Source organism: Pundamilia nyererei, unplaced genomic scaffold (assembly GCF_000239375.1).
Source record: "Pundamilia nyererei isolate P.nyererei 1_Seehausen unplaced genomic scaffold, PunNye1.0 scaffold00008, whole genome shotgun sequence".
NCBI classification, from domain to species: Eukaryota; Metazoa; Chordata; class Actinopteri; order Cichliformes; family Cichlidae; genus Pundamilia; species Pundamilia nyererei.
Genome location: NW_005187409.1, coordinates 4,321,919 through 4,345,118, shown reverse-complemented (window position 1 = coordinate 4,345,118; position 23,200 = coordinate 4,321,919). Strand labels below are relative to the sequence as shown.

Here is a 23,200-nt window from a genome sequence, read left to right as displayed (position 1 = left end):
AATCAATCACCTGCTCATTGAGGTTGTCCTGGTGTGCACTCCTATAAAAAAAAAGCTGTCTGTTTGCTGGGTTGTAACCTGCAGATAAGTGATGTGCTTTCACAGCTTTGGTATTTTGTTTCATAACTACCTGTGCCCTCTAGAAGTAGAAATCACCAGGCTTTGGGGGAATGAGGAAACTCCAGATTAAACAAAAAAACTCCCACAGGAAACTCAGAGATTCTCGTGTGAAACCAAAACATTTTTTCCAGGGTACAGTTTTAAAAATCCCACACGGTCTTCCCCCGGTTGGTTAAAGGCCATTTTTGCTCAATCTAACATTAATATATGATCAGATGTAGGAAGTTCACCCACTCTGCTTTTATTATTCTATTGTTGTTTCTGTCAACACGCAGCATTAACCAGTAACACTCAGCTTTTAACGACTGAAAATAAACACAAAACAGCAGAGAAAGGTCAGTTTTAAGCCACTCAAATTGGACCGCTGGGGAAAACACTAAAATGCTCCATTATGCAAAAGAAACACTGGATTGTTTTTTCTGTATCTCGTACATTTTTATTGGTATTAGGCTACCTGCTAGTGTGCCTGTCGAGGCGACAGCTGGCCCACAGGCCAGACATAATGCAGACGTCAGAGCTCCGGTGAAGGTTACGCTGTCGGTGCACCCTGTTTGATGACGGACGCAGTGCGCTGGTGTCTACAGCAGCCAGCGTCAGTCCTCCCCCATCCGTAAGCCACCTACGTGTTGACCCCCACCTGCTGACTCCTTGAGCCCCTCTGCTCGCTGCAGAAACCTGGAGGACAGGCAGCGGTTTAATCACTGTTATAACTAGGGCAGTCTGTATTTATTCACCGTGCTGCATCCCTGTAATCACCTGTTTGTGCCACATCAGCTGAGATTATTTATGTAAAAAAAAAATGTACACTCGTTTGTACAGCTCGACTTTAACTAAGCAGGAATGCAGATCATCAGTTTTCTAATTAGAAAGTAATCGTGGCTCGTCTCTGTAGCCCTGGTTGCGCAGGTGACCCCACACACTGACGACTGTAGTCCTCATTGTAGTGGGCTCATCCTCTACCCCATATCTTATGTAAAAGTCTAAAATGCGCATCCCAAAACATAAATAAAAGTAAGTTGTTGCCAGAAAACTAATCAGCAGCTTTTTTTTTTTGTATTGATCAATATTTTTTAAGCAAAAGTGCAAAATGATGTCAATGTTCTGGTTCCCACTACAGATGATATAGTATTAGATTTCCCCCTTAAGAGTTATCTAAAAAAAGCCCTTAATCATTATGTTGTTTGACTCTTTGTGACCTTGCAGTGGTGTCCACAAACTCACGCAGTCTTATTTGCCACTTATTCTGACGGGCCTTAGCAGACTTGCAGAAGCTTAAACGTGCCTGCTGCTTTTGCAGATTCCCAGCAGAGCTGCTTAGAAGACTTTAGTTTCTCTTTTCACAAGTCTAAAAATGTTGAAGTTGTTTTCCTTTGTTCACCTGCATGCGGTTTCTTTGCTTGCTAACAAGCAAAATAAGTGAATCCAACATTCCCACAATGGTGAAAAAGCCATTGTTGATTATGAATTGACCTATAAAGAATTGCTTGCCTCCAAATGAACTTTAGTCACAACATGAGTGAAAAGATGAAGACAAAAAGTATCTGGAAATCATTAATTAATCAGAGGATCAAGGAAGTGTATTTTAAGAAAGTTAGTTTCATTAGTTAAAATCAGTTTATCTGTCAACCAGATTTAAGGTAGATTACCTCCAGCTCTTGGTGTGTCAGCATGGCCATAACCTACTTTTTATAAGCATGATATTCATGCTTTAGTCTTTAAACAGTAAGTCATTGTATCCCAACATTGCAAATGGGATTATTTGTCAATGTAATTGTGCATATATACACTTCATTAAGACATTATTATTTTAATATACACATTATAAACCCTTTCCTGGATATATTATGTTTAATCACTGAACAGCACTTTGTTATCTGTGGTGTTTGAGCAGATAATTAACATTAATAAAACTAAAGTATGCAGTATCACACCCATGTTTCCTGATCAGCATTTAGGTGTAAGAACCTTTGAAGCCAAATTCTTTCTCTTTCATTTTTTCTTAGTCGACCCTTTCACTCTGTCTGCTTCTTCATTCCGTGCTCACTGGCTTTTTGTTCGACTCGTGTGCCTTGTGGTCTCCTCCTGTCAGATCTATTGTGGTAGGTCGGGTTTTGCAACAAAGCAGCTTAGCAGTAGATGTCAATTCTAGACTGTGTTTAAAAACATATTGAGACTGTTGATATGTCAATGTCTTATTAGCCTGAACTATTTTTAACAGAGATTACAGTTTTTCAGCTGCAGTAGTATGTTAATGAGTCCTGGTTGACCAGTTTACACCGTTTCAAGTGTTTTCATGGTGTTTTAGAGCTATATATGAAGAGGAAAGGTGTGGGTCTGACAAAGAAACCACTTACAGTGCATGCTCATTCCAGTGATCGTGGTGCGTCCTGGATTATCCTCCTCTCCGACTCTAATAATCTGACTATAATACACAAAGTCTCTTTCTGTCTGACTGTGTGTTTGTTTCCTTGTCTGCAAAGTCTTTCTACGCTATCAGGAGTTGGGCAACGAAACTTAGAAAACAGATAAGTCTTAGGCCCCTGAAGGCTCTTAGCCAAGGGTGGGCAATTGATTTTCCTTAAGGGAACCACATATGAAACTGGCACTGTTGTAGAGGGCCGCATCAATAAGCTTATAAAGAACTAAAATTAACACTGAGCGGAATTAAATTCAAATTATAGGTGTGGCCCTCCACGAGAATCTCAGCTTTGTCATGTGGCCTCTTGGGAAGATGTATTGCCAGCCCCTGTTCTTGGCTATGTCCTATATTATGTCATCATCATGTTGCTTAACAACCTCCTAGCAACAGGCTAAAATGACCTGATATTTGGCATTTACGCGTCTGTAAAACCTCATAGAAATACCCCATCCATTTTATTTCACAATAACGTTTACTATACAAAAGATAAATTGTGCTTAATACCTTATGATGCCATCACATTGCCTAGCAACCACCTTGCAGTGGGATAACGCGTGACCCCTTTTTAGCATATACATAACATCTACCAGTCTTATTTATTTATTTATTTTACTTTTTTTTACATAAAGGACATCAGTTTACCAACAGCAACAGGCCAACGAATGCTGAGGTGTGTTGTTGTGATTATAATTTACAGTTCAGCTCATAAATTCAGTGTTTTTCAATTCGATTTTATTTATATAGCAACAATAATCGCCTCAATGCACTTTATATTAAAAGGTAAAGACCCTACAAAATACAGAGAAAACCCCAACAATCAGTTGACCTCCTATGAGTGACGATAGTTGAAAGGAAAAACTCCCTTTTAACAGGAAGAAACATCTGGAAGAAGCAAGCTCAGGGAGAGGCGGCCCTCGGCCATGACCGGTTGGGGTGAGGTCAGGAGGACAGGACAAAAGACATGCTGTGGAAGAGAGCCAAAGATTAATAATAACTAATTATTAAATGACAAGAGCTCTATTAACACATAGTCAGTGAAAAAGAAACAGTGCATCATGGGAAATCCCCAGCAGCCTAGACCTATTGCAGTGTAACTAAGGGAGAATTCAAGGTCACCTGATCGGGGTCAGCTGAGGGACTATGTGCTTTATCACAAAGGAAAGTTTTAAGCCTAATCTTAAAAGTAGAGAGGATGTCTCCCAAATCCAAACTGGGAGCTGGTTCCACAAAAGAGGGATCTGAAAGCTGAAGGCTCTGCCTCCCGATCTACTTTTAAGTACTCTAGGAACAAGTAAGCCTGGAGTCTGAGAATGAAAAGCTCTACTGGGGTGATATGGTACTATGAGGTCTTTGAGGTAAAACGGGACCTTGCATGTGATGAGATGGATTTTAAATTCAAAATTTTATTCAATAAAGTCAATAGGAAAGTGTTTACTGAGGACATAGATCAAGTTGGCCAGGCACTTTTTTTCTCATAGGCTTCTACACAACCAGAAGTCTTTTTATAACCAGAGAGGTTGTCCCCTATGGACCATTAAAAATAATGCAGGTTTCGGGCACTTCTTACATTAGCTTCACTTTTCAGACTTGATCCACCTTTTGTCCTCTCTCTAGTATCCATCCATTCATCCAGCTTTCTTATCTAATTCAAGGCCGTGAAGTGGTTGGAGCTTATTACAAGAAAGCTACCCATCACAGGGCAACAAAGAAGTAGCTTAACACTTATTGGAATGAATGCCATGAAATTTCTGCAAAGAAATGTGTGGTTTCTGATGAAGATGACATTTTAAAATTTCCAACAGTATTAATGAGCAGGTACATGTTTGCTTACTATAGTCCCCTACCATATGTTTTGCCAGGATACTGGGCAGTGGTGCCTAGTAAGTTAACATGCACAGCCGTGCACTAACCTACAGTGTTAAAGTATGTACTAGTTTGTTAGGGTTATATGGGAATTTTGCAGTATTTTGCATGTAGCTCACAGTATTAGCGTGCAAGAAGAGCGTCACACATATCCACTAGGAAAGGAAAGGATTGTCAGTTCATTCAGAGTACTTCTGAATAATTTGATACTCTTAGGTTGCAGTAAAAGTCATCTGTTCTTTTCCATTTAGCTACATTTACATGCTCGGTGATGTAGGAGCAGCTCCCACTTATAAGTAACTAATTAATAAAAGTTACTTTATCACTTGCAAAATGTCAGGTCTGCTAACTCAGGCGCTCACTGGTCTGTTTATGACCATGCTGTAAAAAAACAAACAAACCAACACCCCCAAGTGGCCATGTCACATTTAACCCACTTACACATTATTCCATGGCTTTAATTCTCTGTTTTTAACTGTTTCCTTTGTCTTGCTGTATCCATAAAGGCCTCAATAGAGGCAAGAGGCAAACTGAGGAAAGCAGAGTCCCAGCAGCTTGTATGAGGAAGTAAAAAATTGTTCCTGTGTATATTCAAAGTTGCCCAGTGCAGTGTAAACTAGGCTGACATTGGAGGAGAGCCAGTTTTTCAATGCAGCTTTCCAAGAATGGTTGTAATGGCAACTGTGCGCCATTTGGTGTCTGGTGTGGCGAGCGCGAGGAGTGTTGCTGAGGAGCATTTTGATGATGTGTGTTGCATATTGCTGAGCTGCATCGTCAGGATGTGCGTAAGCAGAGGCGTTTGACACTGATGTGGACCTGAATGAAGGACAGGCAGAGCTGCAGGAGGAGGAGGTGCTTGCCTTGTGCCCCTGAGAAAAGTTTCTATCGATCTATAGGTAGGCTGAGAGGAGAGAAGAGGCACAGACAAGCAGAGTGGTTAAAGCAAGCAAAGCAATTGCTGTACCTGCTCATCTCTCATTCCTCTTTTTTTGGCTGGGATGTGTCTTTGTTCTTGTGTTTGAAGGTGGGTGTATCAATTCAGTTCCCACCTCCCCCTTATCCCTCCGTCTCCCACTCTGCTGCAGTGTTCTCCTTCTGGGCTGTGTAGCTGCATGCTCACACACACACACACACACACACACACACACTCGTTCCCTCACATTCTCCCCCCCCCCCTCGTCGCTTCCTCCGTCTGTGTCTGCCGCCATCAGACGCAGGGACTGATAATATCTGCTCCAACGCCCTGTCCTCCTTCCCCTGTTTTGTTTTTTTATTTTGCACTCCTTCTCTCCTGCATCTCTTCTGTTCTTAATTAATTGGACATGCACTCAGGTTTTAAACAGCATAGTCTTCTTTCTCTTCAATTTACAATTTAAAAAGTCCCCCCCAAAATGCAGTCTGGACCTCCTCTTCCCTTGAGAAGCTGCTAGTTTCTTCTGTGTGCATGTATCACCTCTCTGATCAGTATCTGTATTCACTTAGTGTCTGGACACGTCACTCTGCTCCTTCAGAGTGAGCAGCACAACAGGCTGCATGCATCATCCTTGCATCATGCTGCAGCAGAGTGCACAGTTTGGATAACTCCTCCACATCTGTGAGAAGACTGAGCTGTCTGGCTTCAGCTCAGGGCTCTTGTACAGCGTGGATATTAGCATGTGGCTCAGCCATGCCTGCCATGACTGTGCTTGTACCAGTGAGGAGGGGTGGGGGAATCAGAGAGGAACAAGGACAGGCTGTGTGAAGGGAGGAGCTCAGCTTTAAACTGCTCTGTCATTGGTTAGTCACGTGCCCTGCCTGCCTGTAAGAGTCTGCCTGATTGGCTGCTGCTCTGCATTGAGCACAGCAGCTGCAGTTGTGATGAACTACCCCTTCTCTCTCTGCCCTGGCTCTGCTTTTCCTGTCTCTACCCCTCGCATTAATAACTGTCTGGCACTCATCTGTGTGGACCAGCGTGCCACCCTGTGCCACTTCAAGGACACCTCTATCCGCTGTGTGTTTCTGCGTGAATCATGTCAAGTTAGTCAATTACTTTCTGCTCCATGGAGCTCACCGGAGTTAAAGTGACGTCTCCACTGCCTGCAATCTCCCTCCCTCCATCCTCTCCCTCTCTCTCCCTCTCTTGTATCACTTAATCAAGACATACTGTAGCTTGCCCTTTCCTGTTCACCGCTGCCTCCCTCCCTGCTACCCTATTTGTTTGCCCTCGTCTTCTCCTCTTTGGCTGTTTCGCGTCCACCCTCCCTGCCTCGTGATCCTCGTCGCCCTCCGTTTAAGCAAACTCCACACCAGGTTGTAGCTCTACAGTCACGTTCTCTCCTCAACAGGCTGGTGTTTTGTTAACGCTCCTCTGTTTTTGTAATCCACAGCAAGGCAGCAAGCAAGGACATGCAGCAGAGAGGTCAGTGAGGAGGAGGAGGAGGATGACAGCAGAAGAATAGGAAACGGACAAGGAGGGATGAGAAAGAGACTGAAGTAAGAGGAGGAAGTGGAACTCCAAAGTGCCTACTGCGAGGGTACGTCTGCCGAGTCTGCTGGATTACAGCGGGACGGTGTGTGTCTGGCCTTGAATGGAGGCTGTATTTTATCCTGACAGCCACAGAGTCATCCATCCCACATTGCTGAGCTGCAGTCCCAGCATACCCTGAGCTGAGCAGCCACTTCGTCTCATCATTACAAGGACATCTCCGTGTAAGACTGTCTGTCTTTTTTTTTGTTTTATTTTTGTTTTGTTCTTGTTTTTTGTTTTGCTCTAAAGAAATCTTTAGTTTCCTTGTCAGGCTGCCCAAATATAACTAAAGTAGAACTACAGTGAATGCCCCAGCCTGGCCATGTTGACGTGAATGTAGTGGTGATTTACAGCGGGCTGATACAGGTGAATGCACACACTCGGCGACTCTGCGATCCAAGCGACATGCCAGAGTGATGCCCTCAGATTAGTTTCCTTTTTTTCTTCCTTTTATTTTTGAGACAGAGCTGGCCTCTGCTCGCAGTCAAGCCCCTCTATATATCTCACTGCAGTGAGACTTCAGCTGCCACTTTTCCCAGGAAGAACTAATAAACATCCCCCAAAATACACCAACCAAAAGGACTCGCTGCCTATTTGCACTGAGGAGAAACCGAAAATATTTTTGCTTCTGTTTCCTCTGTGTTGTGCTGGGGGATTTTTTGTCTTGAATCACCATTAGTCACCCTTGCTCTCATCAGACAGTTTTCCGTCAGTTTGCCCACCGCCGCTGCACAGCGTCTGCGAGCGTCTCTGATGGCTGTCAGCATGACCATGGGACGAGACACCAAATGGCTGACCTTGGAAGTGTGTCGTGAGTTTCAGAGAGGCACCTGCTCGCGGTCTGACGCTGAGTGTAAGTTTGCACATCCCTCACGGAGCTGCCATGTGGAGAACGGCCGAGTCATCGCCTGCTTTGATTCGCTCAAGGTAACTGTGCTACAGACACGCTGCTCTAATACAGCTTGTTTGTTTCGACACATTCATTGTGCTTCATGTCAAGCTAGTCAATGGCTTTTGGCTCTGTGAAGTATTATATAGCTGAATGACATATAAACACATCCTGACGTACACACAAACCAGGATTTTGTGCAGTGTTTCAAATGAGTTTGCTCGTCTTTAGCAGGAAAAACACATCACGTAGCGATACGTTAGGATTTGCGTGGTCCACCCCTTAAACCTATTAAACTATGTCAGTTGGTCATAACTTTACTTAACAATATATTCTAATTTTATCTTTATAGTGTACATCTCTGTGATTCTGGGCCTGGAAAGTATAGGGATGTGTGTTATTTCAAGTCTTAGTAACATTTTTCTGTAGTTTTTAAAAAAATTGTATAATGAAGGAAAAGTGTGTTCTTTTCACGTCCCACAATGGCCTTTTTAATTCATGAGAAAAACAGCTGTAAATGACATATTTTATTTTGTCACCATTTAGCTAAGATAAGAACACGTCATCATGGTTTACTGCCTGTAAAGAGCGTCTGGCCTCCCCCTAAGGGGAAAATCACCAAGACTGTAATAAAATTCTTTTGAGCTATTTAAGTTGGGAGTTATTTACTTAACTGTAAAGTATGTCTTCGTCTATCGAATTGCCGGAAATAACAGCATAGTGCATAAACTTAATGTAAGTAAGGTAACAAAGACTCTTTCCTTTCACTGTTTGTGACAAGTTGTGGCCAAAGGCCTATTTTGAGGTACAAAAAAACCCTGTTCAGATATATATATATATATATATAAGAAAGAAAATTCAGGGCCACCAAAAGGATTTTGGCCTTTCCCCCAAAAAGGAAAACCACCGAGACTGCGATACAGAATATTTTTAACCAGTTATTCTGAGTGGCGGTTTCATTTACTCAAGACTAAAATATATTTTTATTTCACAAATGCCAAAAATATTCTGTTAAGTGAAGTAACACTGACTCAGTTTCTTATCTATTTGTACTTAACATTAGTTAGTCTCCAAAAGGCCTGGGAAGCCAGGAAAAACCTGTGATAGTGAAACACCCTGTAGTTTAGATAGTCTACTGTATGATAAAGAGGAACTGCTGACAATCATTTCCATACCTGTAATAGATTAGAGCCCAGCTGATACATTCTGCATATCTGTCTGTCTGTCAGCTTCTTGGCTGATGTTGAGCGATTACAGATGTATTAGAGACACCATATTTACCTTTTCCTACATGCTCCATTTTATATGATAACTTTATGATAATTTTTTCCCAAAGAACATAATAGAGAAAATATGCTTGGAGTAATTTAGAAATAGTCTTATTAGTGTTTGCAGCACATGCAGCAGAGTAGCATGAACAGACCGTTGTGCAGTCAGGCGGTGTCTTCACATTGAATTGCTTGTGAAAGATGTGGTAGTTTGTGAAGGATAGATCGTTTTTTAATAAAAACCCCAGCATTTACACTTTTTATCATAGCTGTGCAATTTTATACCTGTGTATTTATAAAATATCATTCAGTATTAATATCAGAATTGTTTTAATTAATAGAAATTGTCATCAGCTGCAAAACTATAATCTTGCACTAGTGATTTCCTCTGTGGCTCAGATGTCAGGGTTAATATATCTTAATATAGTTGCAATTCTTGCTTTAATATCAAAAAACAAAAAACAGTTTGTGTGTTATTGGGTTTTTTGGCTTTTTTACTTGGATACTTTTTTGGCTTTTCTTGAACTAATATCAAAGTTTAAAGTAGCAAGAGCTGAATTTTTTCGTATAATGTGGCGTTATACCTCTTTCATTCAATTTTAGGTGTAGCCTAGATTTTCACAATGAAAGCTCTGTTATGTCTGGTGACATTTGATAGTAGCTTTATATTTTAAACTGAAAATCACAAAGTAAAGGTTTTTTTTTAATTATTATTTCTGATTATGAATTACTATGTATCATTTGGCTGCCTCAAATATCACCCCCCAAATAGGCACATTAGCTAATTAGCCGTTTTACTGTCTCCATGTAAAATACTGTCTTTTTAAAAAAAAAACTTATAGTTTAATGTTACCATATTGATTTAGAGGTGAAAAAACATGTGTCTGGTTACTGTCTGGGTCATAAACCTTTCAGCCAGATTTTTTTTGGCCATGGTATAACTGGTATAACCAGGCATGATTCTTAATAACTAAATACAGATTCTGTGTTTATTTGTAGCTAGATAAACCAGGGAATGACATCTGGTTTTCCAGATATTTATTGTTTCCGCTCGGACGAGGCATAATTTCTCGTAAAGCGGCTCAGCTGATGCTCTCTGTTCCTCCACCACCTCTGATGTGGGCTAGTCGGTTGTACTGCTCCAGCATCTCTGCCGCTGCTTTCCAAACCCCCTCTCGCTCCTCTACCACAGAATCACAACACTAGCGCTGCTCGCACGCTGTGTAAAAACAGTCTGAAACGTGGTGCATTTTAGAGGAGCTACATCTCTCAATGGCCAATTATGCTAAAATCCAGAATACACTGTTGCTCCACTCGTGCGCGTGCATTCGTGTTGATCTATGCATGTTTGTCCACCAGCTTTGCCTCAGTGAAAAAGTGAGACTCGGACAAGGGGCTTTCTGTCTGAGTGCAGCTGCTGTCTCCTCGTTTATTGAGTTAGAATTTATTATTCAGCCATTTTTCTGTGTTATGTCCTCCAGAGAAGGGGGGAGTTGGAGAGGAGAGAGAGAGCGAAAGAGAGAGGGGGCCTAGCAACAGCACAGGAGTGCATACCCATTGGATAGTTTGATCTTCCTGAGTGGCACGGCTGTTTTTAACACCGAGCAACAGCCTGGCCCTGTACTGGTCTCACTGACAGGAAGAAGAGGCTGTTTGAAGCTCCAGGGTCATGTTGATAGTCTGAGGGAGAGCTGAAGCTGGTGACGAAGGTCAGATCAGATGGTTTTAACATGCAGTGCCGCCACAGAGTGTGAAACCATCTTTTCTATGCCAGTGTTTCTGTCTTCGTTGTTGTTCGGGATTGTGCTCAGCTGACAGTTGTTGCTTTCAGTCGACTGACTAGAAAAAACAAGGAAGCGTCACGCGCTGTCCCAGGCAGAGCCGCTCTACAGCATCGCTCCTTCCTCCTGCTCCCCGCCCACCCCTCCCTCCTTTGTTAATTTCATTTCTAATGGCTTCCCTCCTCATCATCCCTCCCATATCTGGCATCTCCATGCCGGCCCAAGCCGACCGCTGTCATTCTCTGTTGCTCCTCCATTAGCTCTGTCTGGTTGGTCTGAACCCACCGCCTAGTTCTTTTTACCTTGTTAACTGAAGTGCTGCTGTCATCTCAAATGATTAATGTAGGCACTGCATCTACCCACCATGCTACTTTTCAACCTAAAGATGATTCAATAGCAGTGTCACCTTTGAATGACATCATCGAAGGACTGCAGCTAACAACATTTTATGCAATTTAGATTTAGGAACTAATCTTTGTGGTCAACTAACCTAATGTGAAGCGCATGAAAATATCCAAGTTTAAAAGCCAAATTCTTCTTTGAAATCGATTTATTTTGTCCAAAAAAACCAACAATACCCCAAAATATTTGGGTGCTGCTAACACCCTTTTTATGTGTCTGAGCCAAGGTTCATGGTTCAATCAGACCCAATATAAAAGATGGACATTACCTCCTGATCTGAAAAGCAAAGCCAGTAAGGAAATTTCTTAAACTGACATTAAACTTTTTGACGGCCACCAGGTGGCCATATATATGGTTGAACAGTTCTGGGAATATTTCCCGAGGATTTCATGGGCTCAGTCACTCATTTCAGGCCACACTGAATAAAATATTAATTTCATTTTGTAAATTTTGGTCATTCTAAGTTTCACAAAGGAGGATTATCCAGGTATCCTAATCAGTTAATAAGTTGTCAATCACGAGTGTGGTTTCACTTCACTGTTATGAATTTGGATTGTAGGACTGGTGAGGACTGAGGCAGGATAACAGGAGGCAGACCAAAAGCCATTTGTTTAAGCTGATATACCAAAATTTAAATCTATGGTGAACACGCAGGAAAATTAAGAGTCACCAGGACATAGACTAAGGAGAAGGACTGGACTATTTATATACATGAGATAATAAGGGAAGTACACAACTCATAAACAAAGTAGCAAAGTCAAAAAGTCATGCAGGAGTACACAATGGTGACTGCAAAGGAAGATCAACAGACAGCAAGACAAAGACTAAAGTAAAGGATTGGACTTTTCATACACTTGAGGTAACAAGAGAGCTGAATGAAAGAGGGTAACAACACAAGAGTGATCACACAGGTGAAGCCAATCAACGACAATGGGTCAGGAGGGGAAGTTAAACTAAAAGTTTAACACAGGAAAGAGATGATCACCAAAGTAAAACAGAAAATGAATAACAGTGAAACAGGGAAATGCCAACACTGAAACACCGAGGGGACTAATAAAATATCATAAATACAAACTACAAAACTAGAATTAAAATATCACCAGAAGTGTTTCCTTACAATCCGAAGGAATGACTGAAAATTAAAGTTTAGCAATAAACAAAATAAAGAATGAAAAAACCCTGGAATGATCAAACTGAGAGTACCTCCAAAAACAAGCAAGGATCCTAAACTTAAAAATTACTCAAAACCCTGAGACCAGCTGAAAAGACCGGCCCGGGGGGTAACGACATTCGTGGTAGATATGTCCAGCTGTTTCTATTCTTTCATTTGCATGATGTTAGTGAGAACTTACACAACAAAGTAAGTAAAAACGTAAGACCAGGCCCTCATCGCATCAATGTTACCAAATACCACTATGAATGCTACACTGATATTCTAAACATAAACATAATCTAATAACGATGTCATAGTTACATCAGTAAAATGCATAGTATTTATGTTTGGTATTAATGCAGAAAAGTCTCCATGTACTCTGGTTATTCTGCAGTTACAGAGCAGTATTATTGCAGTCTTACCAGACTTAGCAAGAAACGCAATGTTGGCATTACATATGTGTTTGTATCACTGCGATATCCCTAATATTGTTATGTTGGGCCACATGAGGGACAGCTCCACCTATCTGGTGTTCTAACCTTGTGTTTATGAAGGGCAGCCAATCAGAAGACGGATTATGTTGAACTGGCAACCAATGCAAAGGCCACTCTAGCTGAGTCCAAGAATAAAAAAAAGTGGTGGAAATGAGCGTAACAGGTCGTCTTTAACTGAAAGAAAGCATCAGTTGTGTTTCATGTTAATATTGTTTACAGTGCAGTTCTGTCATTGTGTGCCACAGAGTAGAGCTGCGCTGTGATCTTTTTTTTATCGACGTACTAGCTCTCTCTTCTCTCTGCGCATCAGCAGCACACTACTGTACAAACAGGGACTTTCTCTGTGTTGTGTAGTGTGTTGCCATGGCTACCAAAAGGAGATTCCTGACCTAGTACTCTCCTCAGCACCGCTATTCATTGGCCTCTTTCTCTAACCCAGATGTCACAGCTTTCATAAAGGTTTTGTATCAAAGTTTTCTTTATTTCTTTGTGTTTCTGTCTGGATCGTGCAATGCATAACGTCAATGCACCATTAGATTCATTAATAGATACTTTTCTTTCCCTCTGAGTTGGAGCAGGCATGCTGTGCTCATGGGACTCTCTCTTCATTACAGTCTCATCCCTAAACACACAGCTCGCTGACGCAAAGCTTGCTCCGGTGTAGGCGAGAGTGTTTTTATATGCCTGTGTACCATCACGACCGGTTTTCAGGCGGCTGCGTTGCTGTGTGCTCTCGTGCTTTTTTGTCTGCTGTGTGAGGTTGTGTGAGTGGATGCTGGTGAAGAGACACTGCGGCTTCCCCCTATTTTTATAGAGTTATCCTGCTGCTAACACCCTTTTTATGTGCCCTCATCTCAGCATGTTATCCATCACAATCAGAGCCTCTGCACCATGACGTCAGCTTGTCTTCAGATTGTATTATTGTCCTCTGCTTTAGTGCTCTTGGTTTGCTCGTGATCACCTAACGCGAGGGACTTTCTGTGGGTGTGGTTTGATGACAGAGCATGTTGCCGAGGCTCAGCGGAGGTAGTTTAGCGGGTTAACGACTCATCTGCAGGAGCAGACAGATGCTGTCAGCCCAGGGGTTTAATGAAGACTGCAGTTTCTCCTCTGAGTGTGCGTTGACCTGCAGTGTTCCTGCAGCACCATCTTCACCTTCCCCACAGTCTGCCAGGGAGCAAGGACACTGCTTTAACGGCATTCTGGGCCAAATTGATTGCTTTTAGATAAATGGATCCAAATCTGATTTAGAGTTTGTCAAAAAGCCAGAAATGACAAGTAAAAAGGAGCATGAAGAATGACTTCTGATCAAAACGGGTTTTGGCCACGGCTGCTGATGCAGGATAAGATTCGCTGGTAATTTATGACTTTAATTTTTCCCAGTTTTCTGAGATGATAAATTCAAAATATCCACGTATTGTGCAGTAATGAGATTATCCTCAGTTGCATCTGTAAATCCATGGCATTGATTACAGAGTGTAGCTAGAACCAGCTGAGTTGTAGTCTCATTAGATGATCAGATTTTTAAAAAAAGAACTGGAGCTGGCATTTCGGTGTCCTGCGATGTTTATCCAATTTAATAATCTTTTAATTTCTATTCCATGATAATGCAGAGCTGTATGATATTTGGAAATGTTTGTTTTAATATAATCAACAGAAATTTTCATTTCTGTTGATTAGAAATGGCACATTAAAGAAGAAAAGTTGTGAAAATATCCAGTCACACTCTGAAAATTATGGATAAAAAGCCAGTTGTGACATCATTGTAGTATTGTAAAGAAATGAATCGAGTTTCATTCATTTATGTTTCCTTAATGACTGACTTCAAAGATTCTTTCTAGAGGCATCACAAGCAATACCACATCGCGCATCTAAATTTGGACAATTAGCATAAAAGATTATAATCTGTGAAGCACATTTACAGATATAAAATGTTTAACATAAAGGTCAAGAGTGGATTAGTGGTAAATCAGAGCTGTAGTCATTTTAAATAACTATATTATAATTTTATAATTATCAGTACTTTTGGAAATTATATTAATTCTTTGTTTTTCTACACTATATTTTACACTATGTATTTATAGTTTATTGTGGTTTTATATATGTTGATTTATGTTATGAATGTTGTAAAATGTGAATGTAAAAGCCCAACAAGGGACAAGGGTCGTGAATTAGCAACAGTTATAAACCCATCGTGCAGCACATTGGTTTCATGTGCCGTAGTGGAACTACGTTAAACTGCATTTTAATTAAATAAATAGAATTAGAATTAACCCAATATAAAGCCTTTTTAAGTTTACTTAGAGCTAAATCAACTTAGATGAAGAAGATCAATCAAAGTGCTTGTCAGATTTTAGATCATTCAGATCAGCTTATCAATTGTAAATGCTTGTTTTAAAGCAATGCATTATTTGACTTATTTACTCCTTATACAAAGCAATCTGTTGAAGTACCACTGCAGCAGTTTCAGTGAAAACCAGTGCAAAGAGTACTGGATGGTGATTCTGCACAGGAAAACAGGCTGCTTTTTCTTTATGTGCTGGCTGATCTTTGCTTTTGTAACCTACACTGCTTCTGGTGATGGCACAGGCTTGGCAAAAGCAACCCTCCCGGTAACAGTTTCTGTCCCTGGTAGGTTTGTGCCTTTTCAGGTGCTGTGGTCAGGTGTACTTGGTTTAAATCTATACACAGTGTTCTTTTTGACTGGCAGTTCGTGGTTGATTTACAATAACATGGTTCACAACATCGCTGGAAACATTGTTACCTTGAAAGAATTTTTTCATTTCTCTCACTTTAAAAATGGTATTTTCACTTCCCTTTGTTCTTATTACTAAAAGACTGATATAAAACAACTCTGGTACAGACCTACATTGCTAGAAACCCCAACGTGAACGTCCAGGTGACGTTCAATAAACTCACCCAGCAAATTTTGCAGCTTTTTTCTTAACCAAGGCTAGAATTCAAGAATAGGAAATCAGTTACAAATAAAGATGCTTATTACATAAGCTCACGTACTGATGGATGTGTCTCTGTGTTCAGTAGATTATCGTATCTATGATTTTTCTTTTTTTAAACATTTTTTTAATATATTATTAGAAAGAAAAGAAAAATCACAAACAGGAATTAATAATTAGTAAGGACTGGTTCCCAACTTTACTTTATAAATCTAGTCTGCATATATGAATTATAGGCCTATGTACAGTTAACTCATAGTTGAAATGCTTCTTGAAGATATCATGATTCTTTGCAGACCAGCTTTTTTTTGGCTGATGCTGTTCTGTATCAATTCATCTGTTATATCAAAGCCACTTTCGGCTGCTTCCTTGTCACAAGAGCTCACCACAGCAGGTAGCTCCACATGTTTGATTTGGCAGATTTTTATGCCGGATACCCTTCCTGGCACAACCCCCGGGGGACTCATATCTCTTTCCCTCTGTTATGTCAAAATGTACAAATTTGGCTTGTGAGTTTATTTTTTCCAGTAATGACTGCTTTTGCTTTTTCACTCATGCACTGCAATGTTTTTCCCTTATTTCAGAAAATAGGTTATTTTATTTTATTTTTGAGCTGATATCTTCCCGATGGAGATACTGACTCTGTCATAGAGGACGGTGAGAGTTAAGCATGTGTTATCAGCCTCCAGCTTTATCGCTTGTCACTTTAGTTTATTTTTCTGCTATGGAAAAATCCAAAGCTGGCTCAAATACAACACCTGTCGTTTCACATTGCCTCAAAAAATGACTTAATGACAAAATGAAATGATTATATCCTGAGAAATTAAAAAAAAACACCTTTGAATATTCGTCAGAACTCTTTTACAAAGCAGTTGCATTTTTCTCATGAATTATGCAGCAGAAGCTCTTCTGGGGCTTCATTAGTACTTTATTCACCAAAATTTATAAGGCATAGTCATTAGGACTCCTCTGAAAGCACACTAGATCCTTGATGTTTAGTGTAACAAATTACACTTGATTATATGGATGACTCCTCTGCTAAACTTGAATCAGTTGCTCTGATAAGAGGTGATTTTTATTTATTTAATTATTTTTGAGTGGGAGTGAGTTTTTGTTGCCTGCTTAAAGCTTCTATGCTCATCCTTCCTGTCTCCGCTCTCCTCTTCAGGGGCGTTGCACACGCGAGAACTGCAAATACCTGCACCCACCTCCGCACCTGAAAACCCAGCTGGAAATCAATGGGAGGAACAACCTGATCCAGCAGAAGGCCGCGGCAGCCATGTTGGCTCAGCAGATGCAGTTCATGCTGCCTGGAACACAACTGCAGCCCATAGTGAGCAGCCCATCCTAAACTATGACTCTACACTAATGCAGTCATCAAAACACCGTGCCGTGTGCAAGATGTGCGCTAAACAGACAACAAGGAGTAGAATAATATTTCACTCTATCAATGCTGGTTATTTCTGTCCTCTTACATACATGAAATAGGGAATAAAAAGAGCCTTTTTGTTTTTAAAAAGTGTTTGAAAGCCAAAGTTTCTTACTGTACAAGGAAAAATTTGCAGAATCTCAAGTGACATTGAAAGTCTTTTATGTATTCTGCCTGCTCAGCTTTTTTTTCATGCTTGTAGAAGTTGTTTAGGCAGCTGCATTGTTCTTATTCCTGTAAAAAGCAGTGCTGGCAGTCAAGCACTTCAAGCCTCCTATTGAAAGCTCTGCCATAAATTGTCTCTTTCTTGTTCTCTTTCTTTCAGACAACATTCCCAGTGACACCCTCTCTGGCAACGAGTCCCAGCATGGCATTCAGTCCATATCTGAGCCACATGGGCCCAGCGATGGGTTTGATGCCTGAGCTGCTGCCCAGCACTCCCCTGCTCGTCCCCGGGAGTCCTACCGGTCTGGCAGCCATGGGAAATGGCACCTCCGCACAAAAACATGTGCGCACAGACAAGCTGGAGGTATGCAGCCAGCGTGCAGTTGTTGTGTTTCTATGTTTTGTGGAAAAACGCTGAAAGGTGATTGTTGATCGGTGCTCCCACCTGCCCCGCCAGGTTTGCAGAGAATTCCAGCGCGGGAACTGCACGCGAGGTGAGAACGACTGCCGCTACGCTCACCCCCTGGAGGCGGGCATGGTGGACTGCAACGAGAACTCGGTCATTGTCTGCATGGACTATATTAAAGGCCGCTGCAGCCGAGACAAGTGCAAGTACTTCCACCCTCCAGCTCACCTGCAGGCCAGAATCAAGGCTGCACAGCACCAAGCCGGTCAAAACACCCCGTCCTCAGGCTTGGTGAGTCGTCCTCGACACTGTGTCTCTGTACTTTTTAACAAAAATAAGCATTAAAATATTCTCATGTTTTTCAGAAGAAAAACATGCGTGTAAGCCAACTGTAAAGCAAGCCAACCTCTGCCATACAGCTAAATCCATAATTTGTTGGACACGGATACAGTTTTTGTTTTGTTGCTCTGTTTAATTAATAGCACTGCTGGGTTGAATCAAGATGTAATTGAAGTTTGGACTTACAGCTTTCATTTCTAGGGGTTATACAAAAAAATTGCATCAGCTCTTTGAGAATTACAGTTTTCAGCTTTGCCACCTCCATGCTGGCCTCCTGTCTTTTTGTCAGTGCCATCGTCTCCAAACCAAAGATCATATCCGGTCTCACTATCATCTCATAAACCTCCCTTTTCACTGTTGCTGCCACAAATCACCCTGACACTCATCTCCACCCACTCCACTCTGCCTGCGCTCTCTTCTTCACATCTTTTGTGTGTTTGCTGCTTGGGATGGTTGACCCCAGGTATTTAAACTCATCCACATTCACTACCTCTGCTCCTGGCAGCTTTATCTATTCCCCCCACAAAATAAAACTTCTAGAACTTTGCAGACTTTTTTGGGCCTTTTTGTTCTTTAGTGTAACCAGTGGTTTGCATTCTCTTGATTGTACACCTTGACAGTGATACGTCTATCTTTCCGAGCAAGTTCATGACTTTGATAAATGTTGGGAAGCTGTTTTTCTTAATCGTGGAAATCATTCTGTTATCATTTGGTGTTGCTGAGCTGGCCACTGTATTCCTTCTTTTTAAGAATGGATCAGGTTGTTGATTTTTCCAGTTTTTTTTCTACGTCTCTTTGGGTCTCATATTTAAAATTAAAGTGAAGTTTTTTATGAAGTAACAAGGAAACAGGCCTCACCTGCTGATGACTGGGCTGGATTGGTACCAATCTGTTGTGGTCGAGAGAACTGAGCATAAAAACGTAGCTGTGGATTTACCGGTCTGTCTATGTTCCTGCACTCACCTGTGGTCACCTATGGTCACGAGCTCTGGGTAGGGACCAGACGAATGAGGTCAGAGATACAAGTGTCGGAAATGAGTTTCCTTTTGAAGGATGACTGGGCTCTCCTTTAGAGATAAGATAAAGAGCTGAGTCATTCGAGATGATCTCAGAGTAGAAGTGTTGCTCCTCCACCTCGAAAGGAGTCAGTTGAGGAGGTTTGGGTATCTGACTAGGATGCCTCCTTTTGAATGATTTAATGTCCTACCAGAAGGAGGCCCGGGGCAGACCGAGGACCCGCTGGAGATATTACATATCTCGGCTGGCTTGGGAAAGACTTAGTGTCCCCCTGGATGAGCTGGAAGTGTTGCCTAGGGTAATGGAAGTCCAGGTTTGTCTGTTTAGACTCCTACCCCCGTGACGTGAACCCAGATAAGCAGTATAAAATGGATGGATGGTATCTGATCTTCAATCACATCTCGATTGTTTGATTTAAAATCGACTGTAGTTGTTTATACAAAACTACAAATTATGGACCCAACTGTATCTGCTGTTTAACAGCATTTCACAAAATAGTTTGTTATTCTATGTTATTCTCTTGATTTGTGTTGCTGAAGCTACAATTTTCAGTTTATCAGGTTCTTGAAGATTATTTGAGTACAACAGTTGCTGCTTCTTCTAAAGCGTCCCTGCCAAAGATTCTTGACAGCATATGTGCTCCACACACAAAACACTTATCACTGAAATTAGTGTCCAAGTTGCAGTAAAAAACAGGACAATTCATGTCACGTCAAGTCCAGGCTGTATTACCAGCAGCAGATTTTCCTTTCCGGTGCTATATTGTTCAATGATACAATGTAAGATCATAATATCCTGCTTCAGATCGAACTGCTTCTACCATATCGTTCACTATTTTGAGTGAAGCTGCCTGTAATGACTAACGCCATCGATGTGAGTAATCTATAGTTACTGAAAGAAGATACAAATCATAAAAGTGAAAGGACTTAGAAAGATCATTTCTAGGTAATTTGGTTTTGTTTTTAGCTTGTAACATTGTTTTAACTTCAGTAAAGAAGGGGATTGCTGCTGTGTTACTTCTGTAGATCAGGTGGGGTCATTCAAACATACTCCTGCTTCAGCCACATCCCACATTAATGGCCTGTGTGTTAAGGTTTTATACCTATATATCCTGGTTATCTTCCATAGCATTTTGATGGTTCAGCACCGGCCCCATTAGAAGATGAAATGATAGAAGCCCCATTTTGCTCTTGGCCTGACCTCTGGGCTGTCCTTACATCACTTCAGTTAATCTTAGATACTGCAGTGCCCTCTTGTGGTGGTAAAAAGCATCCATGTAATCTTAATGGTAAAGTTTATATTCACCCTGAGATGACACCAGATTAATCTACTTTTGTTTTTTTTGTTCCAGGGAGAGTGTTTTCTGTACACCCATCACTACCTGTGTTGAAAGATAACCACTGCTTTCATTCATATCCTTCTCTTCATGGCCAGGGTCTGCCCCCGGGGGCTGTGCAGCCGCTACCAAAGAGGCCTGTCTTAGAGAAGAGCAACGGAGCTGCTGCCACCGTCTTCAATCCCAGCATGTTCCACTACCAGCAAGCCCTGGCTAACATGCAGCTCCAGCAACCAGCCTTTATCCCCACTGGTGAGTCTCTGGAAACCTTAGCAACACCAGTAGGAGGTCCCTTGAATTCATACACCCTCAAACCTTGAATCCAAGAAGTGGCCTGTGCACACAAACACAAAGGTGGAGAACTGTAGGACGAAGGAGTTGCTGTGTCTGTTCAGGGCTTCTGTGCTGTGTGACGCTTCTCTTCTGTTCCACTGTCTGTTGTGTTGCTTGATTCGGATTCACTCTTGCTTGGCTTGTGATGAGGCCATAGAGTCAGAGGACACAGCTTAAAGAGACAAACACATTAAAGGCCTAAACCACAAAGCCGGATTAGGTTTTTAGCAAGGTTCAGGTTTAACTTAGAGTTTTGAGTCACAAAGGTGGTTCATTAGTCACTATGGCAGCTAAAGCTGCAAACCTAACCTGCACGTAGGAAACAACCGCCTAGTCACTAACCAATTCTCAGGAAAATGCCATCATCAGTCCTGGAAAAACAGGTGGACCTTAATATCCAGGTAGGAGAAGGCCGTGCTTTAGAGAAATATAGATCCTTAAGAGCAACGTTAATGCTCATTTTTATCTAGCAAGCCGTTTTAAAGCCATTTTATTTATTTTCATTTGTTCTGCAAGGCTTAAAATCATGTCTGATCCTAAAACTGAACACTTAATACTCGTTATTACTGACTGTTCATAAAATCTGCACACCTACTGGTTTCAATTCAGTTTTTTAATTGTTCTGTCCTTGCTCTCAGACGGTTTTACACAGCCGGGGCTGCAGCTCAAAGAATAAGGTTACAAGTGTCTTGTGCAGATTTCTGAATATGTCAGATCCTCTTGAGCCTTAATGATTGAGCTTTGATAATGACAAGTCAGTTAACCTAAACATTTTCTATTGTAGCATTTTTTCCAGTCTTTTGTAGCTTTGTCTTCCTTTGTAAAATCAGCTGTTCTGCTGCCATGTTTGTGATTGGTCAGATGCTGCCAACACCACCTCTTTCATGTGAACCGGCTCCAAGATAGATTGAAGACACCTCGGGTTTACTGGTGGAGTTGATAATCACCTTCAGCTTGACTGCTGATTGTTACGTTCTCCAGGAAGTCTGGAGGGAATGCGGGGAAGTAAAAATAAAAGTGTCTGCACCAAGGAAGCAAATTTGGCACTAAAATAAAGGTTTTTAATTACAATTAAACTGAGACGACAAAGCTACTATCACCAACTAAACAGAGAAGCATAGCAAAACCTAGACGTTTGACCAATAGGATAGTACATGTGCACATACACACTTGGCATGCAGTTTTTATTCCTCGATACTTGAATGCCATTTTCTTCACTACAGCATTTAGAGATTTGAGGTGTTTGCACTTTCACTTTACCAGCAGCTTGCATCAGTGTGTTTTTGTGCGCCGGTACACATTGTGCACTAACTCCATGCTGCTTGCTTGTGCTACGTGCTCTAACCTGAACCTGTGGGCACACCTTTGTCTGCTCTCTCGTCTTAACTTTCGCTGTCATCTGTTTCTTGTTTTATGTACGTGTTTGTAAAAATGTTACCAGCCGTAGGATTGGTGTGTTAATCAGAGGCCTGCGCGACCATACAGGTGACCATGTTTCGCCCAGTTAACTATAAATTGTGTAGTTCGTACATGTGCAGTAGAATTGATTAGCAGGGATTCAAGTTCATACTTCTTGTGTTTTATGTGAAACGGTTTTCCTTTAGGGGAATGAAATTTCAAAAGCAGACAGACCTAAACCTGGAAGTGTTACATGGACGATGACTTTCTATTTGCAGCATAGTTCATGGACTATGCGTTATTTAATCAAAACCAAACTACTGGATGACCTGACAATGAGAACCGACTATTCTCCGTTGCTGAAGTCGAACACTGATTTTCTCCATCCAGTTTAACAAACAAGTCTTAAGTGCAAGTGTTTAATCATTTAAGCATTTGGATTTACATGAACTGTGCCAGCTCCGGTAGCTCAGACTGCTGGGAAAGCAGGGAGTGGAAAAAAAACCTCATCAGCTTCCTGTCAGTGTCTGTACTCACAGATTAAGGGACCTCCTTTTTTTGCTCACCACACAAGGACCCCACCTGCACCACCCTCTTTAGAGCTTCCAGAAGCTCACTTCAGTGCTGAAGTGAAGTGCCAGCTGGTTTAGAGGAAAGTTTTACAGATTTTCTTTTAAATGCACGAAACAAATGTTCACTAAACTGATGTCGGAAATATCAGAATATTGTAGTTTAACCATGGAGGATTAGACTATGTCTGAGGTCAATGCTGTTCAGGATTACATAACCGTGGAACAGCAGCAGACTGATGCAGGGTTTCTATTCAGATAGTTTAGGGATACCAACAGTGATGAGAAGCACAGACACACGATTCACTCGGTCAGTCCATCTGAACTGAAAATCTGGTAGATTAGAATCACAAAAAGTT

The 23,200-nt window shown here is 41.4% G+C and overlaps 1 protein-coding gene across 4 annotated transcripts in view; it reads left to right on the top strand.

Annotated features, from left to right (window-relative positions):
- Positions 1 to 6,287: 6,287 nt before the first annotated feature.
- mbnl3 (muscleblind-like splicing regulator 3) overlaps positions 6,288 to 23,200 on the top strand; it is a 23,686-nt gene continuing 6,773 nt past the window's right edge. For 3 of the 4 annotated variants that reach the window (XM_013908173.1, XM_005723047.1, XM_013908178.1), the window contains exons 1-6: positions 6,288 to 6,691; positions 6,769 to 7,835; positions 17,018 to 17,182; positions 17,604 to 17,807; positions 17,901 to 18,140; positions 20,640 to 20,793. In XM_013908173.1, the coding sequence (XP_013763627.1) occupies positions 7,662 to 7,835; positions 17,018 to 17,182; positions 17,604 to 17,807; positions 17,901 to 18,140; positions 20,640 to 20,793 (937 nt within the window). In that variant the 5' untranslated portion in view covers positions 6,288 to 6,691; positions 6,769 to 7,661. The remainder of the gene's footprint in view (positions 6,692 to 6,768; positions 7,836 to 17,017; positions 17,183 to 17,603; positions 17,808 to 17,900; positions 18,141 to 20,639; positions 20,794 to 23,200) is intronic. The other variant, XM_005723046.1, reaches the window with a different exon arrangement.